Here is a 16417-nt window from a genome sequence, read left to right as displayed (position 1 = left end):
TTTATAGATGATTTGGTGACGTTGGGGGCGTGACCTGAGCCCAGCTGGAGAATGACATCTCCACCGCCATGTGATGAAGGACACCTGAAAGGAACAACCTCTGTATTGTCAAACCGTCTGAATGCTCTTAGTGTTTGTGGAAGGCTTTATCTCAATACGAGTGTCAGCCTTCTGAACAGCAAAGTTTCATCACTGAGGCCGCCCTCACTGAAGGCGTTTCAATGCTCGGTTTTGTGCTTGCCTTGCACATTGCACTCCAGTCCGCTTTTGAGTGCCTGACACAGATATGAGGTCACAGGATGAGGGGAAAAAAGCCTTCCCCTCTCCACTGAGGCCTGTGGGCTCTTCTGCCCGAGTAAACAAACAAGCAGGCGGCACTTTGCTTCCCTCAGGGGCCAATGATTCCCCTCAAAAAGATGTAAGAGCCACAAAGGCAGCTTTTAGATGCTGCTGCAGACAATCCCCTGAGCCGCTCCATGGCTTCCTATCGATTGTCAATATCTGGCGCCACTTAGGTGCATAGCAGCACCTTTTAGAAAGAAGGTAGTCTGTGTTTATGTACTGAAAATATACACAAAAAAGTTATTTAGTGCTTTCATGAAGCAGTGGGTTTTTGTCCGTTGTGCTATGAGGCAACAGACTTCAAGGAGAATGATGAAGCATTTGTGCTGTCTGTGTGATGCAGCTGGAAAAATAAATTAAAGCAATTAATCAGGGACAGAGGCATCATAATATGGCTTGTGGCTGCCATTTGTATTGTGTTTTTTTCCCTCGGCAGTACTAAAGTGTCACGGTGGTGGTTTTGTGTGACTGTGTTCTGCAGTCTGTTCATGATGGATGATTTCTCTGTGAGCCACTGGAGACTTGAGAGGCTTCTGTGTGAGTCTGCACCTGAACTTCTGTGTTTGTGAGGACAAAATGTTGCCATAACAATAAAAACACAAGCAGATACAGTTTAAAGGAGTAGTACACAGATTGAACAGATGAGTATAAGGTGTTTGTTAGTGAGACAGAGCCAATCTAGCTATTTCCCCATGTTTCTATCCTTTGTGCTAAGCTAACTGTCTGCTGGCTATAGTTTCATAGTGGATATAGTTTATAGTTTCATATTTACTGTACAAGAATGAGTGGGATCAAATTCCACATCTAACTAATTTCCCAAAATGGCAATAACAGAGGACAATATAATGTTAAATAATAAATGGTTAAGGTTTGTTTGTTTTGTTTATTTTGTGTTTTGTTTCTAGAACAGTGTGTGTAACCCTGTTTTATTTATTTACATATTTATTCCTTCTTTAATCTTCATATATTGTGTACTTCCTTCTGCTGTAAGTCCCACTACCTCCCCTCATTTAAAACATGAAACTATATTTAGGGTCCTCATATGTGTGCAGATACAACTGTATGTGTGCGTGTGTTTTTGTGTGAGTTTGTCTGCAGGCAGAGGCAGCATGAAAGCACAAGAACTAATGCCATGTCAGGTTACAAGTCCTTAGTTGCCCTCCTGTCTTTGTAAAGTGTGTGGTGTGTGTGTCTGGGCAGAGCAGACTGTGTTCCAGCCCAGCAGACTGTATCTACAGGACCGCATGTCTCTACTTGCAGATCTGATGGTGTGTTTTCATCTGACTGGTTCAGGAGACAATTGCAGGCTCTTCAAATGTTAGAGAAAATAACTGCACAGACATACATTTGCAGGTTTTACCTGGTACTAATAACATGAATGTGGGCAAAATTGTCTTTAAGCCCAATGTGACCCAGATGTGATCTTTCCCTGCCGTCACAACATATGTGAACATCTGTAAAATCTAGGTCACATAGGGTTATAAATCACGTTGGTTGTTGTGTCCTGCTTTCCCCATTTTGCAATCAAATTTAATCATTACACATGTATAGTAATCCAGACAGTCAGCCCCCTGCCCTACTTTTGCATCTGAGAGAGAGAGAGAGAGAGAGAGAGAGAGAGAGAGAGAGAGAGAGAGAGAGAGAGAGAAAGAGAAAGAGACAGAGGCACAGACATAGACATCAACAAAGAGACAGGAGGGGTGGGCATGGCAGACCCAGACAGTGCATGACACCAACTCCTCTGCTGCTCTGCTTTGGGAAAGATAGAGAGAGGGAGAGAGAGACGGGGTTGCTAGGAGACCTGGCCCAATGCAAACACAGCACCATCTGCTGCAGTGAGATTTGGAGTGGGTTAGCCAAGTTGGACAGAGAGAGAGAGAGAGAGAGAGAGAGAGAGAGAGAGAGAGAGAGAGAGAGAGAGAGAGAGTCAGCCCAAGAGGATCATTGGAAACAGCACTACAGGGAGAGGCAGAAGAGGACAGGGGGACAGAGGGAGGAGAGGAAGTGATAAAGGATGATAAAGGAAGAGGAAAGGGAGAAAAGAAAAGCAAGATACAAGAGTGGTGGGGTGGGGTGTGGGAATGAGGAAGAGAGGTGAGAGCAGGGAGGGAAGGGAGGAAAGAGGAGGAAAGTACACATGACGACAAGCTTGATTAATGTATGACTAACAGGTGTGACTGTTACACCACCCACTCATAACCCTCCTCTGCACACACATGCACACACACATGTAATAACACACACATCTCACTCCACTCTCAGAGAAAATCATCCTCGCCATATTTTCTGTATTTAAGTGAGATGTGATTTACGCTGGTGGAAGAGAAACAGAGCTGTTGCTGCTGTTGTTGGCTGTTATTGTTTTTTCGCAGCCCCCCTATAGTAACTGTTGATGCGCTTGTTACCATGGGGACATCTGATATCACTGCTCAGTCACAAAGCAAGTAAGGGCTAAACACCAAACTGCAGCGACAGCACTGTTGCAAGTTAGCTGGCAAGTTTAGCTAAAGCTAATTTACCCACTTATTTCCTGATTGATGTATCTATTTTGATGTCCTAACATCTTGGTTATTAAGTATGTAATACGTTTTATGTCTGTTATACATTATATACATAAGAGCCTTAAACTTCAAATAATTTCAAACCTGTGAAAAATGACTCGTGAAACTTGAGGTCTTGTTATAAATATACAGAAATAGTGATGGTTACATCATCAAGGTTATCCTGAATTTGTCTTGAGACTTCAAATTTAAAAACACCTGCATTATAAACTGACCCATGGCTAAAAGCCAGCCCTTTAAGCCAGCACCCTTTAAAGTGCAAACTCTATATTCCATACAGATATCAAGGTGCTTTTTATTAGATGAAGATCCAATGATATATAGTCAACATCAGCATCCTCCTTTACAAAAGACATTAAAATTGAAACATTTTCAGTAAAAAAGTAGTATCGTACAGCCAATGTGGGGTACCAGAGAGAAAGCATGACATGACCTAAATCATATTCATTCATCATCATATGGATCATAGATAAAACACAATACATTAACACTATTTACAGTCTGTAACACAGAGGTTGACATGAATGGTAATCCTCATGGTGAATACAGTAAATAGAATATATTCATATATTAAGATCTTTTGTTTACAAAATCATAATGCATTATATATATCACAGAGAAAGGCTATCCACAACCTTGGCTTTCAGGTATACACACACCCCCTTGTTTTGCAACACTTTGCCCAAGCAAAATGAGATCTTTTGTTTGGTCAACTTATTGTTGATGGGTGGGTTCTTTGGTTGTGCTGGGTTTAATGTCACGGCCTCCGACTGATGAGTCAGCTGCTGAGTGTTACTGACGAGAGTTATCTGTTTAGGTTTGAGTTTCACCATCTACAGGGCAATTTCTAGAGCAATGTTTGCAATAACAGGAAACTATGTGTGACAGGGCAACTAATTTTACTTTTCTAAACCAGGATCACATTTAATCTGTAATGCTTCTGTGCCATTGCAAGGGGATCTCACAGCTCAAGTGGACTGGGATGCAACTGATAAGATGTTGTACTACAGCACAAGGTTTCAGCGCATCTCTAATACGCACAAAGTGTTTTTTGTTTTTTTTATGTCACAAAAATGTGATGAGGACCGAGCACAAAACTGGTCAGAAAAGGTTAGTTTTAGATCATGCATGCATTAACGTTGCATTTCCACAGGATGGGGACAGCTATAATGGATTATCTCATTCGAAAATAATACATTTCCATCCAAGAACAGCACATCCAGCACATTAAGCAGGATCCTGGCCTTAGCAAAGAAAAGTTAGCATCAAGGTACCTGAGCAATGCTTCCCGTTACTGCTTCTTAAAATATTACCCAGGTGTCATAACTCGAATGCCCATGATGCGTGAGGAACATTTAGTAAGCTAACTTACATGGAAAAAATAAGAAAAAGAAAAATGATCAAAACCTGGGGGCAAAACCTAAGAATATAATGTTGGTGGTGTTGCTGCATTAAGGAACAAATGAATTCATTAACAGGTCTATCAAGTGCATTGCTTCATAATGCTGCCCAGTAGGTCTGTTATAATGTTTTGTGAGGGCCAGTTAGTGAAGCTCAGAGTAACAGCAGTAAAACAGCAGTCATCCCAGACTGAAAGAGAGCCTAAGAGTGATAGGTATTACCTTTTATACATATGTAGCTACAGTACACACCTCTGTGGTTGTGTATATACCTCGTAACTTCAGTAAGAGTAACTTACTTTTTGCTTTCTTTCTTTTTTTTTTGACTATTTGCATTTTCCCTTGGCCCATGAAACCAGTCATGCATTGGCCCTTTGTTTCTTCAAACTTTGCAGAGGACTGTTATGTGCATGATAGCAGGAGTTGTGTCTGTGTCTGACTGATCACTAGCTGTCCCCTCATCACAGGTACAACAGCAGACAGACGCTCACAGTGCGCACAAACTTTTGGGAATCCCAGCCATAGTTGCTCACCTGAGACACACTTATGTTGTATAATTCTATCTGGAAAAAAAAAGACGCAGCAGTGCGTCTGCCGACACCAGATATACAAGGGGAGGGATCAGCAGATCACTTTGCACGACTCCTGACTGTGTTTCGAAGGATGAATAAAACCCAGGGGAGCTGCTCTGCTGCTGCGAGGGCAAATTCCTGCAAGGTTTTAAGACAAGCTGGTGGCTGTCTGTCTGTATCTCTTTCACGGTCTGCCCACCCTGCTCATCCTGAACTGCATCACTGGCAAGACATGGAGTGGATCCCAGCCAGAAGCCATCAAACCCACTGCATAACTGGATCAGGATCTTTCTCTCCCCACCATGCTGAGAAAGTGGCCCACCCCCTCCACCACAACCCAACGCCCATGTGCTTGGGCCTCCGTGCCAAGCCTCAGCGCCAGGCCTCATCACTGGCCCAGCTGGCATGGCCCTGATCAGCTGGATTTGCGATAATCATCTTAGGTCATCTCATTCACGCTGTGGACAGAGTGAATGTCCGTCAGCTCTTCAACCAAGGCCAATGAACCCCATCTGGCCAGCCCAACTGGCCTCCTTATCTCTACATTTTGAGGATGTCTCCTAGTGGGTACAGAGAGAGTGTTACTACCTTTTTAAGAACTATCGAATCATGTTTCAGTAAAAGGAAAAAAAAACTGAAAATGAGATGTCTTGTATTGCTGGCCAGTCACCTAGTCCTGCTAGCTGTGTGTCAGCCTGCCTAGTCTGTCTCTCTATCAAGCTGGGATGGCTGGGACCTTGATGTATCCATGTGTTTGTGTGCATGTGTGTGAGTGTACATCAAGAGGCGTGGTAGGGAGGGATGGGCAGAGCTACAGAGGTTAATGGTAAATCAGCCAAACCAAAGTTACACACTCACCCACCACACATGGACCCCCTCCCTGCCCCCCCACCACTTCCTCCCATCCATTTGTCCATCTATCCATCCAGCCACCGAGTCCCCCCACCCACCCTCCCCTTCACTGCTGCGGTCGTGTCCTGGCTGTTCGCTCCTCAGTCCCAGCCGTTGTCCTTGATCATGTGGGCCAGCTCGATGATGAACTTGCCCTCTTTATACTTCTGACTGCTCTCAAAGGCATGTTCCTGGAGGGTGTGGCAGAGGGCAGGAGAGAGAGAGAGACAGCTTTTAATTCAAATGACATATGGACAGAGAATAATAATATGTTTATATCTCTGACAGGGAGCTGGATAGGGTAGGGAAAGACACTAGCCGCATTAAAGCCCTGCTCAGAGACAGTCTTTTCAATCCTTGACTCAGTTCTGGCCTGTCTCTACTCCTGGCTCTTTGGAAGCTGGTTATATAACCATCAGTCACTAAATGCTGCAGAGGAGCCTGCAGAATCACAACACTAACCAGACTGGACTGTCGTACCTTACAGTGGCATGAATGTGTTTCTAACCGCTAAGAATCTGTTGAGGAAAAAAAATACAAGGCAAAAGGCCACAGGTTTGAGCCTTACAACAGCCATCACTGAGGTAGAGTCTGCCCTAATTTTGCAGGCTGCAACATGCGTTTCTACTGTTGAGTATGTGATCCAAAATTCCTCTGGAAAATATGAATGGGGTTTATAAGAAAAACCAGAGCCTGAGTCTGAGCTACACAGAAGTTTATCAGCTTGACTAAGTGTTGCTCTACTGAGTAAAATATGTCAACTCCCACCATAATTGTACATTTCAGTTTTTTCCTTATCATACATATGCTGGCTGCAAAATGTCAATCATTTGAAAAACATGACTGCATCAGTCGTTAGCTTAATGAGATTCTGTAAATCCAGTAAGTAGCTCATGATGAAATCTAAAAGATCAGCAATAAAAACTAAGTTTGCAGAATGGCTGATGCTTTCGTTTACATCTAAACTCTTATATCAGCCTCAACTGTGCTTTATCTTTAGCATGCTAACATTAGCATTTAGTATGTGTGTATATGTTTTTGATTAACAGGTGTTTCTCATGGTGGTCATGCACAGCTAATTCCACCTCCCATCTCCCCAAATGATCTTTTTCTGGCCCCAGTAACTGACCATGATAGCAGCAAGCAGTAGACCTACCTAAACCCCTTTAAGTAAACACTGTATACAGGCACTGTTTTGACACAGCTCCTGTTTTACTGTTTCATACTTTCCATTTTGGATTATACACTAAACAGCAGCGTTGCTAATCAGTGCCATAAAAATGGCAGAAAAATGACAACTTATGATTACTGCCCAAGTCTATTAACAACCTCACGTTCTTCCTTCAAAGCCCACTCACTCTCTCTGTAAGCCTCTCTTTAAAGTGCCACACAGCAGGCCAATACAAATGTTCTTTCATTGCAGAGCGTCTGTACCTTGTTTTGTCTTTGGCTATTTTAGTTCAGAGATGCAGACGCACGTCATCAGATTTCTCGGTGTAGAAGTGCAGTAGGTCAAGCCTCTCAAAAGAACTTTGATGAGTGCAGAAAAAAAACACTGCTGCAACTAATACTAATGGCAGCCCTCCATTAGGCCCTATCTAGTTTCTGTGAGCTTGTGCATGCATGTGACCTCTTTTTTCTTTGCCTTGTGGGGTCCTGACAGGAATAGAAACTACCCAGAAAAGTAGCTGCTTCTGAAGCTGGTTTGCCAGGTGTTTACCAGGCGTCATAAGGAAAATAGTTATTTTTAGGTTGAGAGGTTAAAGAATCGGGTTTAAGGTTAGACACATAGCAGTGAATGTTATGGTTGGAGGTCAGGCAAAGAGCGCTGGTCAATTTGGCTTTCTCAGAAGTCAAACAACAGGGATACTGTGTGTGTACATGTGTGTATGTGAGTTAACCCTTTAAGGATATAGTCACGTGCCCCATAATGTAAACTCTCACCTCCATGCTGACATGGTTTACCAGTGACAGCTGCACATGTTGAACTCGGGTAATATATGAAGACAGCTAACTAGAGTAGATCCTGTTTGGTTCACCCCGACATGAGACCTAAAATGCCATCTGTACTAAATACATACTGCATGTGTATTTTGACATGCTATATCACTGCTTTACAGAGGCTCTCGCTGTATACACAGCTCTAATATTAGCCAGAGCTACACAGTGAGGCTGTCAAGACTATTTTAACACATACACTGGTAGGGTGTATGAGTTTAATCAGCAACACTCAGCAATGACAGCTATGATGAAAATTAGCCAAGTTTCAAGTTTGAGAAACCTACGAAATGATAAATCGAGCCCTGCTCAAGATGTCACATAAGATAAACCAAGACTTCACCTTCTTGTTTCCAACTGCCCTGAGAAGTCTAATTAATAATTCAGACCACAGCTGTACCTTTGCGTTGACCCTGAGAGAAGAGAAGGTCCTAACATGATTAGGGTGTAAATAAAATTAGGGTGTGCTATAATAGCAACCTCCCAGTTTATCATTCTCTAACCTTGAATGCAGTTTGTGGTGCTGTGCATCAAATCAGGCAAGGACACTCACATATTTCCAGCCCAGGGTCGTCTTGCAGTTCTCACAGTAGATATCTGCTACAGCATGCAGGCCTGTGAGCAAAACTCTCTCCTCTGCAGGGCCACACCCGACGTTCACCCTGAGAGAGGGAAGTAGGAGGAACGGAGACACAAACGGAGACAGAGTGAGAAAAGTTTTTCAAAAAATAGCCTTGTGAAATTGGCTTGAGTTGCTCAGTTGCATGTACTGTATGATGTGCTCAGAGTGAGTCACTGCCTCACACCCACTCACACAGTGCTTACTGATAGGGCACCAGGCCGGGGAGCATAGATTCAAACAGCCTAATTTTCACACTCAATTCAGTTGATAATGACGGCGCTCTGAGGCACAGGCTGGCTCCCTCTAGACTCAAGCTTCAAAAGCAACACGACTACTATGTGAAACAACCTGTATTATAAACCCATTTATAGTTATATAATACCTGAGCGTGTCAGATCCCTTGTCTCCCATTTGTCCAGCATATTTTTCTTAACACATAGTGTCACTGGTAAAGTCATTTCTAAACAGATGGGTTGAAATGCAGTAAGAGAGGTTTGGCCCTTTTGGATGGATACTCACACTGAGTTGAAGAGGTATGCTCTGCCCTGGCTGCCCTGGAACGACTGCAGAGACAAAACGGGACAAAGATGAAAAGGCTGTAACAAGGATCTACCCTTTCATACAGTGTAATAACTCTATAAAAAGACATAAGCATGCATATGTATTATATTGCCATAATGCTTCAGTCAAATAAGAGCCCTGGTTTGGTTTCCTAATTAAAACGCCCACCTTTTTGAGGGTGGGCCAGGCCTTCACTTTAACAGAAGTTCTTATTTTAAAACCTGTAGACAAAACCTATCTACTTGCTACAGATAACATCATGACTGACTTATGCATAAGTAGCTTTACCTTTAGCTATGCAGCCTATATTTGCCACGAAACAGAAGTGACACATTAACCAGATTTGTCTGGGACAGCTGTCTTACAACCCAGCAGAGGGCCCTTGTGCACAGGTGAGCATGTTTTCATAATTGCACACGGAAAAAGTGATAGCGCATTCATAATCCAATTTACTAACCAGCTTATAACATAATCCCATGCACAGACAATAGTGTGGCAGCATCTGACACAGACATACAGGTGTTCAGCCTGCTGTTTATGTTTATAAGTCCTCATGTGTCCTTCCTCTTTTAAATCTTCAGTGCTCGTCCTTTTAACTGCTGTTGACTCTTGTAGATCATGTTGTGTAATATTAACTGTGATGTGAATTTAAAGAAACAAAAACTATGAAGTAAATTACTTGCATCTAAAGTAAAACATTACTCATGATAAAGCAAAACATGAAGTACATCTGCCAGTGAACTAGAAGTCCTTTTTTTTCAGTCTGTAATAATTAACTGCCTGAAAAATACTGTCCTAATGGTTTCCAGGGGAACCTGCTGTTTGTAAGATGAGTCAAGTCACTGGAGCAGAGTGCCGCTGTTGCCGCCGGTTACCTTGGAGATCAGCTCGTCGTGGTTGGCCAGGTGAGCTCGGCAGTGGATGCAGCTGTAGGTTCGGTGGCAGCTCGGCAGGTACGCCTGGAAGGTCTTGGAGCGCGTCATTCTGACCATGGGCGGTGTTGGCGGGCGGTGCAAGAAGGGACTGCCAGCCCAGGTCGGCTCACAAGGGAAGCACCGCAACACACAGGTGAGGGCCGTGGTGGGCGGTGGGTCGGGAGGCGAACACCTGAGCACGGGGAGCATAAAACAGCAGCTAATGGTTACATGGTTGTGTAACAGCTGCTTCCTTAAGCTGATGTTGCAAACTGAGCCACAGGTGTATAACTGGTGATGGGATTACAGTCTGCTCTGCGGATTTAGAGAGTTCTCCAACCTGCTTGCATCTGCGAAACTCTTAAAACCTCAAAAAGCTATAGTGTGATGAGGCACTGTGCATTATTGATGAGCCCGTGTCCCAGGCTGAATCACTGAATTTCGCATTTCATTTTCAAGCTGAAAACACTGAAGGACGTCTACTACGAGAGATTTATTCAAACACGGTACAGGTTTCCTCACACAGGAAACCACCGCATCTAACAAGTGATCAAGTCTCAGCCCTTCAAGAAAACAGTTTGTGCTGCCAAAGCAGGGACAGACAAAAAAAAAAAAGCTATTTTGATAGTTTCTTGGTTTAAGTCATGTATGTATCTCCAGGGAAGGCGAAGATGATGACGATTGTTCATCTATCACCAGGTCAAAATGTGTCCAATGTAGGAATTTAGTTCATGAATTAATTCTTGCGAAACTATGTTGTGTTTAATGCAAATAAGCAGAATTAAGACGGTGAACTTGGCAAAACTTATACCTGCTAAATATCACTATAGGACCATGTTAGCATGTTATCAAAGCACAGCCTACAGAGCTGCAAGCATGGCTGCAGACTCTGTGTCTTGTTTAGGCTCAACTACTAAATATTCTCAAATGTGAGTACTTACTGCTTTCCTCCAGTTTTCTATCATTGTAACTGTAAGCTTGGGTTTTGCACTGTTGGTTGGATGGACTCTTGGGAAAATATGACTATTTTAGCTCTTATAGACCAAGTTATCAATAAATCAAGTAAAATCAGGGTAAAATGTTAGAAAACCAAAAATCTAAAGTCACTAGTTGTAGGTTCAGATTCTTGTCCAGCTGTCTCCACTCTGTTCTGACTCCACTTGAATGGAGGCCTTTTCAATACACACAGGCAGCAAAGCATTCTGTGTTTAAGTCTATGAGTCTGCAGAGATAATCTGCTTAGCCTAGCACAACTGTGAGGATCATGCTATGCTCTCTCCATGATATCCAAATAGACCGGGCCCTTAAAATACTTCTGCTGGTATGCCCTGGTGACTGAGAAGATTAGCAAGCTGGCCTGGGAACCCATCCCAAAGGCTTTGGGCCAGGAGGACAGGCGTATGCTTTGACTAACTGTACAGGAGAAACTAAATGGTTAGAGGCCTGTGCTCTCTACCTTGTGGTGCAGTTATAGTCTTTGTGGCTTTATTGCTTAATGCAACTTTAATTGTGATTTCAGTGATGTGGCTCTGCTGCTGAACACATCATCTCAGGCGCAGGATTTAATCTAGTTTTATCCCCCAGTGGTACTTTTCATACAGTCATTGAGGAGCCTCGCTGAAACCCAGTATATGCAGCTTTTATTGTCTACCAGTCTATTTCACATTATGTTCTTTCTAAATTTAAATTAATACAGAAACCATGACCTTTCTAACAAAAGTATTTATTTTTTGCAGTTTATAAGACTATGACTCTGTATATAAAAATTCTGATAAAACTTTATGAGTGGTTTCATCACCTTCACAATATGTTGTCCCATTCTGTCTCCTCTCCTTCCTGTCTGTCTTTACTGAACCATCTGGAAAAACTAATAAAATACTGAATGGGAGCAGGAGGCCTCTGTGAGTTCAGGACAAACAACAGAGACAGAGAGAGAGAGGGGGAGTGTGGCCTCTTTACTTTACTGCTCTGCAATATGATTGTTTTTAGTGTCGGACGGAGGCTGATAAAGGCTCCAGTGCTGATGGGAAGGACCGGGGGGATATAAATAAATAAGGCGGTGAGACATGCCCTTGTTTTCTCTCCTTTGACTCGATGCCAGCGGCGTGGGATTGGGGCACAAAGACACGCTCAGTACAGTTGTCAGAGTTGGCCCCTGACAGACACACACACACACACACACACACACACACACACACACACACACACACGTACATACTGATGTTTAACCCAAATCACATTTTCTCCTCTCGATCCAGAAGCACCCAGTCATCTGAGAACTGTTCAAAATATTGAGTCCTGCCGTATAGAATCAGATACTATTGATACATGGTCCTCATTTGTCCAGAAAACCTTTTCCTACCTTTCCTACTATATTTAGACTTTTATAAAAATGTAATTATTAACAATTAGTCATTCACTGATTAGCTGGAATAAATAAAACTGACTGGCAACTATTTTCATAATCAATTGCTTGTTTAAAAGATTTCTTTTAAGTAAAAACAATTGTTTTTGGTTCCAGTTTCTCAAGTGTGAAGACTTTCTCTTTTTCTCTGTTTTATAAACTGAACATATTTGGGTTTTGTACTGTTGGTCAGACAAAACAAGACATTTGAGAACATCACCTTGAACTTAAATAAATTGTGAAGGACATTTTTCACAATTTTCTTGTATTACAAATAATTGTTATTCTCAGCCCTGCACATGATAGAAAATTTGCAGCCTGATTACAGTTAAGTAATTAGTCTTAGGTACTGGAGGTAATCTAGGAATATAAGCTTCAAACTAAAGCTTCAAATTTAATTACATTAAATTTAAGCTTCTTCTTTTAAGCCTCTGCTGTTGTATCTTCGACAAGTCACTCAGGCTAAAAGTATCAGCGAAATGTCTGAAATGTAAATGTGATGTCCAGAAGAGATGTTTACCCAGACTCACTGCTGCAGAAACAGCTCTGTGTGATGCTGTCACATTTGGCTGTCAGCATGTTAACGTAGCGCATGTCATCACGCACTAATGTGCCTTTTACAGAGCGATATTCAACAGCAGCCCAGGATTATAGTATTGCACGTTTTACACATCTTCTCATGGGTCATATATAATCCATGTGGAGTTCTCTCTGCTGTCGCTCTCTGAAGGATCACTTCATTACAGCCCAAACAACAGCGTGCCACTGTATGTCAGCGGCTTTGAATGAACACTGATACTTTCTAACTGTCATTAAAAATATATTCTAATACAGTTACAGTGTGTGAAGCACCAAATTTGACTTATCTGCCAGCCATTAGGCAGTTATGATAATTAGCTGTTTCCTACAGTTCTTTATATAATTGTAAACTGAATATTATTGGGTTTTGGATTCTTAGTCGAACAAGCGAGACTTCTGAAAACTCGTGGCAAGCTTTTATTCACTCTTCTCCGACACTGTATAGACCAAATAATTATCCAAATAACAGATTAATAGATAATGAAACAATGAAAATAATGGTTAGTTCCAGCTCAAGAGATGTCATGGCTTTGATTTAGCAGGCATAAATTCCACTGATCTGGCCAAGATGTTTCTTTGATACTGTTTTATATCAAGGATCAAGGAACTTTTATTGTCATACCAGTACATTTAACCGTCATCAAAAGTTAACTTTGGTCTGTCTCATACACGTCCTAATGACAGGTTTACTACACATCAAAAAAGAGACAAGAAGACAAGAAGTTCACCAAACATGAAATAAACAGTAAGTAAGTGAAAGCATACACAGGAATGAGAACTACATTAAACAGATGAAAATGTCCTGGACCTGTTTAAAGCAGGACTGTGATGCTGTTTGACATTTCATAACAATTTCCATCAGTTTCCAAGAACAGGGCCATGCTCATCTTGGTGGGTGGACATGCTCGAAAATCATTTTGCAAGGCAACATTGTTTGTGGGAACAAGGATGTTGCTGACACGCTGTAAAATGCTGACGCAGAGTCAATCCAGGCTGCTTTGCACTAAAAAAACCTCTTTGACAGAATAACAAATTGCATAAATGATCAGATGACTACAGAAACTGATAGCAGAAATCCCAACAGGCTCCAGCAACAGAGCATTTTATCAAAACTGACATATCAGGGCGAAGGCTGCCTGCATAACCTCAGTGCGTGTCTTTGGTGTTTGTCCATCTTTTACCAGTTTATCTTTCAGCCCGCCTGGGTCTTCTCTTCATCTGTCTCTATGCCTCTCAGCATGTTTGTGTATTTACTTTTTTTTTTTTGCTGTCACTCTGTCTTTTCATCAGTCCTGCTGCGGGTCTTTTGAGGTCACCGAGCTGTCCATTCTGGTCATTTCTGGGTGTCATCACAAAAGGCTACGTGCCATGAGTCTCACCCGCCAAAAGGCCCCTTGTATCCAAAGCAAAAAAAACCTTTGTTATGTAACACACTGATGCTGCTGCTGCTGCTGCTGTTTCTGACAATGATCGAGAGCAGGAGAAAGAAAGAGGGGAGGAAGAGATATGAGGGAGGTGAGCACCCGACAGGGACAGGGAGGTAGCTATATGAACATAGAAAGACAGAGGGAATAGGTAGTGCATGTCCCTTCAGCGCTGGATGAGCTGTGTGTCCTACACTGCCCACAAGCTGCACTGACACAGTTTCTGTACTTCATGTACTTTCATACCGCTCTCCATTCAGAATTACACCAAGGCCAGCAGCATACAGCAGCATGACATCACTGACTAGAGGAGGAAAAAAACTCCCCCCTCGTATCAAGTCTCACTGATGCAAGCGATGCCCCTTCATCCCAGGTGTGAGCGTGTCTGGTTACTGTTGCTGTGTTTTATCTGTACTTTCTTCTAATCTTCTTCTCTTGGTCCTGCACAAAGAGGGAGCAGTTCCACAGAGGGTGGTGCCTGTTTTCAGGTGCTTTTGTCACACGTGTTACATGTATATTTCCTCACAAAAAAACCCCTAAAAGAAACACAATTTGAATGCTTACCATCTTGCTTGTTCATTGTTCTTCTAACTCGTACTGTTCTCATTCATGTCTGTGCATCATTTCTAAAGCATCTCTGAGAGGCTAACAGTGATGTGACAAAAAAAGATTCTGAGGCCTGTGAAACTATAGGCACATCACACTGTACACGTGTGTTTATGTACACAAGTCCTGTCTGTAAAGATCACCTTTCAAGTTCTGCAACTCTCTGACCCCCCCCCCCCCCCATCTTCGATCACTGTGTATTGACCCCTCACATGATCAATAACTATCTGCATGCACGCTCAGCAATGAGAACAGATCCCAAAGAATGGAAAGTTGTGACTTGATACGGGTGTTTGTCTATATGTACTCACGTGGACTTTATTTTATAGATTTTTTAAGGTGGGGGTGGGCCTGCAGCATTTTCACCCGCTGGTCTACCTGTCACTGACTTGTACACGATGGTGGAGTGACAGTGTCACATCATCTCGGTGTAACACATCAATAAACACACACAAAAACATGCAGGTTTAAGCTCTACAGCATTTGTGTGTGTTTCTGTGTGTGTGTGTGTGTGTGTGTGTGATTACTGGGATGAATCAAGTCACAGGCAGTGGCGCACTTTATCTGGGGCAGAACTTCAGCCACCACACGGAGCACAGATGGCAGGGATGCCTCAGCTCAGCAATGCTTAAAGCGCGCACGCGCACGCACGCACACACACACACACACACACACACACACCACCCGCTTTGGAAAGCTTTAACACATCTGCAGTGACAATGACAGATCGATGATATTCAGGTGATTGGCGTCAGAGTTTATGATCACGTGAGCGTATTGCATGATAACCCGCATCGATCATCGCTGACGCGCACAATCGCGGTCAGGCGCGTGCGCGCGGATGATGGCGCATACATGCAGGACTGCCACCACAAACAGCACGCGTCCTAATAATAACCACTAGATACTGTAGCTCCACTGCAGAGTAGACTTCAGCCGTCCCATCCACGGAGAAACCATCAGTCCACACATGAATAATAGTTATGACAATTATCTAATGCGTGTTGGCAGGATACAAAACCACAAACTTGTCTTTTTGTTGTCATTTTACAGCATGTGTACTTGCAGTCTGTGTTAAAAGTTACCTCGATTTAAAAAAAGTATTGGACAGACTGTACATGACTACATAATGAGCTCCATGGAGCGATATAAAAACAGTGCGTAACAACAAATGCAGCACAGTGACAAATAACGCGGAGGAAATAATTTTACCTTTGAAGGGAAGAAAAAGCGGATCTCCACGTAGCCTAGAAAATGTCGCACCTCCTCGTTTTCCTCGTGGCAGTGCCAATCCTAAACCCCGTTTCGCATTCCTTCCCAGGCAAATTTCCTCTCCTCTCCGGCCCTGGTAAGTCCTGCAGAGACGCAATGTTTTGACGCGCAACGATGCTCAGCAGAGTTTAGACGAGTCAAAGAGGCAGAGTGCTGAAACAGCCAGCCGGAGCGACACGATTCACTCCCACGTACTTCCGCGTTCGCAGGAAAACCGTCACAAAGTTTAGATGGTTTTCTTTTGGTGAACAGAACAATGTATGTCCTTTCC

The 16417-nt window shown here is 42.9% G+C and overlaps 1 protein-coding gene across 1 annotated transcript; it reads right to left on the bottom strand.

The window, feature by feature from the left end:
* Window positions 1-3173: 3173 nt before the first annotated feature.
* ypel2b (yippee-like 2b) lies at window positions 3174-16244 on the bottom strand. Its single transcript, XM_041047100.1, has 5 exons — window positions 16087-16244; window positions 9823-10054; window positions 8906-8949; window positions 8318-8426; window positions 3174-5957 (listed from the first exon to the last, which is right to left on the bottom strand). The coding sequence occupies exons 2-5, from the start codon at window positions 9937-9939 to the stop codon at window positions 5868-5870; spliced, it is 360 nt and encodes a 119-aa protein (XP_040903034.1). The 5' UTR covers window positions 9940-10054; window positions 16087-16244; the 3' UTR covers window positions 3174-5867.
* Between the last annotated feature and the right edge of the window lie 173 nt (window positions 16245-16417).

This window comes from Toxotes jaculatrix, chromosome 9 (genome assembly GCF_017976425.1).
Source record: "Toxotes jaculatrix isolate fToxJac2 chromosome 9, fToxJac2.pri, whole genome shotgun sequence".
NCBI classification, from domain to species: domain Eukaryota; kingdom Metazoa; phylum Chordata; class Actinopteri; family Toxotidae; genus Toxotes; species Toxotes jaculatrix.
Note: the sequence above shows the minus strand (reverse complement) of the source record. Positions and strands in the feature narration are given on the sequence as shown.